Source organism: Rhinatrema bivittatum, chromosome 6 (assembly GCF_901001135.1).
Source record: "Rhinatrema bivittatum chromosome 6, aRhiBiv1.1, whole genome shotgun sequence".
In the NCBI taxonomy this organism is placed as follows: Eukaryota; Metazoa; Chordata; class Amphibia; order Gymnophiona; family Rhinatrematidae; genus Rhinatrema; species Rhinatrema bivittatum.
The window spans coordinates 8,792,363-8,801,484 of record NC_042620.1 but is presented as its reverse complement, the minus strand read 5'-3'; the positions used below and the strand labels follow the sequence as shown (position 1 = coordinate 8,801,484).

General features: G+C 45.5%; 1 protein-coding gene across 1 annotated transcript in view; it reads right to left on the bottom strand.

Annotated features, from left to right (window-relative positions):
- The window catches only part of CNPPD1 (cyclin Pas1/PHO80 domain containing 1), a 70,323-nt gene continuing 61,201 nt past the window's right edge, over window positions 1-9,122 (bottom strand). The window contains exon 8 of the mRNA XM_029605016.1: window positions 1-1,576. Within this exon, the coding sequence (XP_029460876.1) occupies window positions 875-1,576 (702 nt within the window). The 3' untranslated portion in view covers window positions 1-874. The remainder of the gene's footprint in view (window positions 1,577-9,122) is intronic.

Below are 9,122 nucleotides of genomic sequence, written 5' to 3'. Positions count from 1 at the left end.
TAAAGTTTGAAAAACTATTTTATTTTGTTAAAGGAAAAGGTTTAATATAGAAAGAGTTGCACTAACCATGACTTTTTTGTGTGTAAAACTACATGCAAAGGTACTGCAGAAGAGTCCTGAGCTGCCACAGGAGAGCGGGGGGCCTTGCATATTCACGGTTTCATAGAGACATTGAAATCCCTCAAAGATATAAATAATGCACAAGAGACCAACACTCAGAAAATAAATCAAACCAGCGCCTCCTCTATAAAGGACGGCACCAGGATTCCTGCACCAGCTTAATCCCACGTTTATCCCAGACTGGCTTTTGGAGAGCCTAGGTAACCTCAGTTTGTGTCTGGACTGCTCTGTAAATCTTTACACACCTTTGAGTCAGAAATGGCTTCAGAGAGGACAGGTTCTGTCTAAACAAGTGTTTGCATAGGTACGTGTCCTTAGAAGCATGACACACGTGTGCCTGTCTGCGTGAGTGGGCTCTGACCGAATGCTCAGCTCTACTTCCCAATCAGACTGCTTTTCAAAATATGCGCAATGAATATGCATGAGATAGATTTGCATACAATGCAGCACCAGCATATGCAAATCCACCTCCTGCATATTCATTCTGGCTACCCTGAAAAGCAGAACTGGTTGGGAACCACTGCATACCCGACCATGTCCCATCATTTGGTTTTCTGATTAGGCACGTGAGTCCGTTGTATGCTGGGCACTGGGAGATGGAAAGCTCCGTGAACATTTGCCAGTGCCCAGCTTACAACCTCCTATTTTTCAGGTTTTGATCTATTCGGCTTCCATCCATACAATAACCACACCTCTTTCGATGGAACGCGACCCAGGGAATCTTCAGGCATGCACGTGTCTGCGTGTGTCGCTGCTAACCAGGCACAAAAAAAGTTTTAAGCCTTTCAAAATCCATGTTTGGTCTCAGGGAACAGAGCTGGCGATGTGGAGGATCTGTCCAATGTTGTCCCTTTGGAGGACAAATGAACGCCAGGTTGGAGAGTGGATTCCCGTGGCTGTTTACGTCTTTCTTTGACTCGCTGTGACTGCTGCAACAGAGAAGGCTGAACACACTGTCCGTGGATGCTGTGTGGCAGGGGATGCTCGGGTCTGTGTGGTTGGATTTGTGGCAGGACCTGGAAGATGCAAGATCTCGCAAGTGATTTATGCAGTTGGAACAGGGTCGGGGAGCTGGAGGGACAGCTTTCTCAGTGTAACTCAGAGCTGTGAGGACAGAGCCCCAGAGATACAGTGCTGTAGCAGTGACACTGGAGCGCCTCTCCTCGACATTGTTTTCCTGAAAGCAGGGGGAGACGGGAGCCGAGGAGTTGGGAACCTCAGGTACTGGTTCCAGGGACTGCGCCATGTCCGAGAGAGGACTCGGGGGCATCTCAGAGCCCAGCTCTGGCTCTCCATCCACGAGCAGCCCACCAGATTGAAGGGTGACCACCAAGGAGCTCCACCCAGACCCTCCATCTGACGTGTTCTTCATACAGGTTGCCTGGTGTAAAACAGCAACAGATGCAAAGAGGGCCGCCACGCCTGTCAAATACACCACGCCCAGGATACACGCCAGCTGCGGAAAGAGGAGGAAAAGGAGGGTTGAGGACGCTCACAGGCGGCTGAAGCCAAATTCTACAACCCAGAGGGCCTTTTCTAAAGAAACGTAATATATTACACTTAAATATTCAAATATAAAGAAAACCAAAAATAAATATGCAAATCAAACATATCAGTGGAGCGAACAATTGGAGGAGGTACAATTAGGGACACTACAGTAAAAATGACAAGGTCAATATTCAAAACTAAACATTTAAATAGATAACCTATGAATTAAATGGATAACAGAGTTAGGTGGATAAGTTGGAGAAAGATGGATAAAGGAAATTGGTTCTAATCTGCTAATTGTCATTCCTGTAGTACCACAGATCAGTCCAAACAAGTGGGATTTGGATCTCTGCCAGCAGATGGAGGCAGAGAACTAAAAGCTTTTCAGGCACTGCTACATAACCAGGATGTCCACCTGCAGTCGCTCAGTATTGACCTGTACCCAAGCCAATATAGAGTGAACAATAATCTCAAATAACAATCTTCCCCCTCCTAGGGCGAACATATAAAGATAGGTTGGAGTCCCCTGAACTGGAGCCCTCTCATCCAGGGCCACAGAAAGCTAACTGCGCATAGGTCCCAGAACCCAATTATATATAGTTCTCATTTCTGCTGAAAATATTAACCACATTAATACTGTCTTTCAGAATTGAGGGGATGGTCTCTGGCCTGATCTGTGGTACTACAGGAACGAAAATCAGCAGGTAAGAACCAATTTTCCTTTCCCTGTACGTACCCAGATCAGACCAGACAAGTGGGATGTACCCAACCTCCCCTATACTGGGTGGGAACCTGAAAGACCTGCTCTCAGAACACGCTCACCAAGGTCGCCTCCTCTAGCACTCTTACATCTAGACAATAATGCTTGGTGAAAGTGGGCAGAGACGACCAAGTGGCCACTCTACAAAACTCCTGTGACGGCACCAACTGACACTCTGCCCAGGAGGTTGCCTGTGTTCTAGTTGAATACGCTGGCAACCCCATCAGGACGGATCGACCTTACAGAGATAGGTAGAACAAATAGTCTCCTTTAACCAACAAGCGATAGTGGCTTGAGATGCCTTGATTCCTTTCTTTGCACCACCGAACAGGAGAAAAGATGATCTGACCACTGAAAGGCAGTCATAGCGCAACAGTGCCTGCCGAACGTCCAGAGAGTGAAGATCCTTTACCAACCATCCTTCCCTCTCCACACTTGGGAACGCAGGAAGTTCCACCATCTGGTTAAGGTGGAGAGATGAAACAACCTTCAGTAAAAATGAGGGTACGGTCCGCAGAGATACCCTATTGTCTGAAATTCATAGGAACGGTTCTCTGCAGGACAAAACCTGCAACTCCAAAATCCGCCTGGCTGAGCAAATTCCTATCAGGACACCATCTTTAATGTAAGGTCCTTCAATGACATCCTCAGCAACGGTTCAAACAGAGGACTACAAAGCTCCCACAACACTAAGTTCAAACTCCATGAAGGACATATCCTCTGGACCGGAGGTCGCAGATGCTGGACTCCCTTGAGAAAATGCACAATATCCGGGTGAGCCAACGGCCTTCCTTGACTTTTCCTTTGAAAGCATCTTAAGGTTGCCACCTGTATGCAAAGTGAATTAAAAATGGCTCCCATAGACAAACCCTGCTGCAAAAAGGCTAGGATGCAAGAAACATCCACCCGCAAAGCACCTAAGTGCCTTTCCACACACCAGGCCTCAAAGATTGTTCTAGTTTAAAAGCTGCTCTAAGGGGAAAGCCGATAGTCGCTCAGCAGCGCATGGTTCGGAGAGAGGTATCTTTAAAGGATACTAATGATGCATTAGAATTGGGGCATCCCGACAGTGAGGTTCCAATAATTAGAAAAATAGTCCAAGTGCCTGTAACTAAAAACTCACCTGAGCTAAAAAATTCTAACTTATCCCTATCAATTAAAAAGCAGAATGAAATACAAACAAAAAACAAACTTTGAAATGTTTATATGCTAATGCCAGAAATCCAAGAAGTAAGATGGGAGAATTAGAATGTAAAGCAGTGAATGATGACATAGACTTAATTGGCATCTCAGAGACATGGTGGAAAGAGGATAACCAATGGGACAGTGCTATACCGGGGTACAAATTATATCGCAATGACAGAGAGGAGCACCCAGGAGGCGGTGTGGTGCTTTATGTCCAGGATGGCATAGAGTCCAACAGGATAAACATCCTGCATGAGACTAAATACAAAATTGAATCTTTATGGGTAGAAATCCCTTGTGTGTCAGGGAAGACTACAGTGATAGGGGTATACTACCATTCACCTGGTCAGGATGGTGAGACGGACAGTGAAATGCTAAGAGAAATTAGGGAAGCTAACCAAATTGGTAGTGCAGTAATAATGGGAGACTTCAATTACCACTATATAAGAACAGTTAATTATTAAGTGCAACGAACTACACTTGTCTCACAAAATAAACGTCGCATAGATTATAATTTTTTAGATTTTTTTATGTGCATAGAATTTATCTGGAACAGTGGACCATCATAACACCCTTGGTTTTTTAGGCAGTAAGCCACACTTTCAACCTTACAGGGTCATGTTTAATCATCGGTCCATTAAATGTCTTTTGTCTTCTTTATTCAAATGTTCTCTTACTCCTTCTTTTTTATCTTTTTTATAATTAGTAAAATCCTTTGTAATAAATTCAAAGACGGAATTGCCTTACTTGTGCGGAGCGCCGCTGCGCTCCGCACAAGTAAGGCAATTCCGCACAAGTAAGGCGCGGCGGCACAGGAGATAAAGGTCGGAAGCGCAGCGGCGCTCCGCACAAGTAAGGCAATTCCGTCTTAAATTTATTGCAAAGTAAAGCACGACAGCGCTGGAGATAATAGCGCGGCGGCACAGGAGATAAAGGTCGGAAGCGCAGCGGCGCTCCGCACAAGTAAGGCAATTCCGTCTTTGAATTTATTACAAAGGATTTTACTAATTATAAAAAAGATAAAAAAGAAGGAGTAAGAGAACATTTGAATAAAGAAGACAAAAGACATTTAATGGACCGATGATTAAACATGACCCTGTAAGGTTGAAAGTGTGGCTTACTGCCTAAAAAACCAAGGGTGTTATGATGGTCCACTGTTCCAGATAAATTCTATGCACATAAAAAAATCTAAAAAATTATAATCTATGCGACGTTTATTTTGTGAGACTTCAATTACCCCAATATTGACTGGGTAAATGTATCATCGGGTCACGCTAGAGAGATAACGTTCCTGGATGGAATAAATGATAGCTTTATGGAGCAATTGGTTCAGGAACTGATGAGAGTGGGAGCAATTTTAGATCTAATTCTCAGTGGAGTGCAGGATTTGGTAAGAGAAGTAATGGTGGTGGGGCCGCTTGGCAATAGTGATCATAATATGATCAAATTTGAATTAATGACTGGAAGGGGGACAGTAAGCAAATCCACGGCTCTAGCGCTAAACTTTCAAAAGGGAATATTTGAGAAAATTAGAAAAATAGAAAAAACGGAATGATGCAGTTACAAAGGTAAAAAGTGTGCAACAGGTGTGGACATTGTTAAAAAATACCATCCTAAAAGCACAGATCAGATGTATTCCACGCATTAAGAAAGGTGGAAGAAAGGCAAAACCATTACCGGCATGGTTAAAAGGTGAGGTGAAAGAGGCTATTTTAGCTCAAAGATCTTCATTCAAAATTTGGAAGAAGGATCCAAAAGAAGAAAATAGGATAAAGCATAAGCATTGGCAAGTTAAATGTAAGACATTGATAAGACAGGCTAAGAGAGAATTTGAAAATAAGTTGGCCATAGGAGCAAAAACTCATAATAAAAACTTTTTAAAATATATCCGAAGCAGAAAGCCTGCGAGGGAGAGGTTGGACCGTTGGATGATCAAGGGGTTAAAGCAGCACTTAGAGAAGATAAGGCTATCGCAGACATGTGACTTGGATTGGCCACTGTTGGAACCAAGGCTTGATAGACCCTTGGTCTGATCCAGAATGGCATATCTTATGTTATTATGTACACCTTGATAAAGCCAGCGATGCTGAGGGTCTCCGAGCCTGAAGCAACATAGGGATCTCAGCCTCTGAATACCCTCTGGATCTTAAACGTCTCCTCTCAAAGGCCAAGCTGTGAGACAATAGTGATCCACCTGATCCGAGAAGATAAGTCCTTATCTGAGAAGGCCCTGCAAGTGAGCCAACCTGATGGGCCCGTCCATAGTGAGATGAATCAGATCTGCAAACCAAGGATACCGTGGCCACTCTGGCGCCACCAACACTACTTTGACCAGATGCCTTTCGATGCGCCACAAGATTCGCCCTACTAGAGGCCCTACTAGAGGCCATGGAGGAAACATATATAGCAGAATCCCTGTTGGTTATGGAAGGACCAGAGCGTCTATTCCTTCAACTCCCGATTCTCTTCTGCGACTGAAAAATCTCTTTGCCTTGGCATTGCTGCGCGCTGCCATCAAGTCCAGTTGGGGATCGCCCCATCTGGTCCAAATGAGGTTGAAGGCCTCTGACAACAACTCCCATTCCCCCAGGTCCAACTGTTGCCTGCTGAGAAAATCCGCTTGAATGTTGTCCACTCCTGCAACATGAAATGCCGCAGTCCCTCATAGGTATTGCAACACCCAGCCAAATAGTTCCTGGGCCACTTCTCGACTCTTCATCCTGCCCTGTCGATTGATATATGCCACCGTTGTCGCATTGTCCAAAAAACTCTCACTATTCGATCCCGAACTTGAGGAAGAAAGATGTTCAGTGCCTTGCAAACCACTCTATTTCCGGACAGCTGATAAAGCAGGACCTCTCTACTGGTGACCACTGTCGTTGGGCCGTCCACCCTTGACAGACCGCTGCTCCCCCCCACCCCCCAAACCTCTGAAGTTGGCATCCGTTGTCAACCACCACCCAGTATGGGACTTCCAGATCCACTCCCCTCTCCAAACTGGGTCGCGACAGCCACCAAAAGAGACTGGATCTGGAGACCCCTTTTAGCAGTAAGGGCAGATGAAGCTCCTCCGACAATGGATCATAAAAGGACAGAAGCACCCTCTGGAGCGGACGCTTGTGAGCAAAGGCCCACGGTACCAAATCTAGATTAGATGCCATAGAATCCATAAAACTGCAGGTAATCCCATGCTTTGGGTACTGGCATAGGCAACAGTTGGCTCACCTGAGACTGCAACTTCAGAATCCTCTCTGAGGTAAGAAATACCTTGCCCAATCGAGTGTTGAATGTTGCCCCCAAATACTCCTATGACTGACTCAAAACGAGAGGACTCTGCCAAGTTTACAAACTAGCCAAGAGAACGTAACATCTCCAGCACTCTCTGGACCGATCGGCCACACTCCACCTCTGACTTTGCCCGGATAAGCCAGTCGTCCATATAAGGGTGGATCAGAACACCTTCCTGCCGCAACGCAGTGGCCACCACTACCATAACTTTTGTGAAGGTTTGTGGAGCCTTCGCTAACCCAAAAGAGGCCCCAAAACTGAAAATGCTGACCCAGCACCATGAATCGAAGAAACCTTTGATGTTCCATGCAAATGGGAATGTGTAAATAGGCTTCCATTAAAACCAAGGAGGCCAGAAACTCTCCCTGTCGAACAACTGCTATCACTGTTTGTAATGTTTCCATATGAAAACGCGAAACCTGCAGTGCTGCATTGACTTTCTGCAGGTCTAGAATGGGCCGAAACGTCCCTTCTTTCTTAGGAATGATGAAGTAAACTGAATATCTTCCTCAACCTTGCTCTGTTGCTGGAACCAGCACGATTGCTTCTAATCTCTGAAGCCGAAGCAGTGTCTCTTGAACTGCCTCTCTCGCCTGCCGAGGGAATGAGCAGTGAGACTCCAAGAAGGCTTCCCATAATTAAAAACTCACCTGAGCTAAAAGATTCCAATTTATCCCTATCAATTAGAAAGCAAAATAAAAATACAAACAAAAAACACACTGAAATGTTTGTATGCTAATGGCAGAAGTCTTAAGAAGTAAGATGGGAGAATTAGAATGTATAGCAGTGAATGATGACATAGACTTAATTGGCATCTCAGAGACATGGTGGAAAGAGGATAACCAATGGGACAGTGCTATATCGGGGTACAAATTATATAGGAAAATTGGTTCTTACCTGCTAATTTTCGTTTCTGTAGTACCACGGATCAATCCAGACTCCTGGGTTTTGCCTCCCCTCCAGCAGATGGAGACAGAGAAGCTTTGACTGACTGTCGTATACCCTGAGGTGCCACCTACAGTCAGTCAGTATTACACTGTATCCAAGAAGAACATTTTAAAACCAACATAATCAATAAACTACTTTAATTTGAATTTTATCCCCGCCTGGACCGGGAGAAGAAAAACCCTGCAACACACATCCTGTTCACTAACCTCAAGTAGGAGAAGAACCCGTGAAAACTTTGAAAACTAGTCTGCAGAGAAGATAAAGAAGTACTGAACGAGCAGACTCTGTTATCCCAACGCTGAAATGGGCGGGACTCTGGACTGATCCGTGGTACTACAGGAACGAAAATTAGCTGGTAAGAACCAATTTTCCTTTCCCTGTACGTACCCAGATCAGTCCAGACTCCTGGGATGTACTAGAGCTCTCCTACGTGGGGTGGAGCCCTGAGAGTCCCGCTTGGATCACACCTTCACCAAACCCCCCAGATCCTGGGGCCTGGACGTCCAATCAGTAATGCCTAGCAAAGATTTCCAAGTAGCTGCCCTACAAGTCTCTTGCAGCGAAATTTGCTGACACTCTGCCCACAAGGCTGCCTGCGAACAGGTAGAATGTGCTCAAGGACCAACTGGAAGCGGCTGGCCATGAAGCAGGTACGCTGAACCAATAGCCTCCTTCAACCAGCGGGCGATTGTAGCCCTAGACGCCTTGTGCCCTCTTTTGGGACCACACCACAACACAAAAAGATGGTCCGACATGCGGAAGCTATTTGTAATCTCCAAATAATGCAACAGAATCCGGCGCACGTCTAGCTTCCTCAGATCTCTAGATTGGGGATCAGAGCGGTCCATGTCTGGAAAGGATGGGAGTTCCACCAACTGATTCAAATGAAAGGAGGAAACCACCTTTGGGAGAAAGGATAAAAAAAGGATAAAAAAAAAAAAAAAAATCCGAAATAAATAAATAAGGAAGGAGCCGTCCGCAGAGAGACTCCCGTATCCACAATTCTTAAAAAGGGCTCTCTGCAGGATAACGCCTGAAGCTCTGACACCCGGCGAGCTGAGGAAATAGCCATGAGAAAAACCACCTGTAACGTAAGATCTTTTAATGTCGCCCTCTTTAGAGGCTCAAATGGCGCTGCACAGAGCTTTGAGAACCAAATTTAGGCTCTACGAAGGACAAGGATTCCTGACCGGAGGACGCAAATGTTTTGCCCCTTGGAGAAAACGCACCACGTCCGGATGCGCGGCTAAGATTATGCCTTGTATCTTACCCCAGAGAAAACCGAGGGCCGCTACCTGCATCCTTAGAGAGCTGCACGATAAGCCTTTAGCCA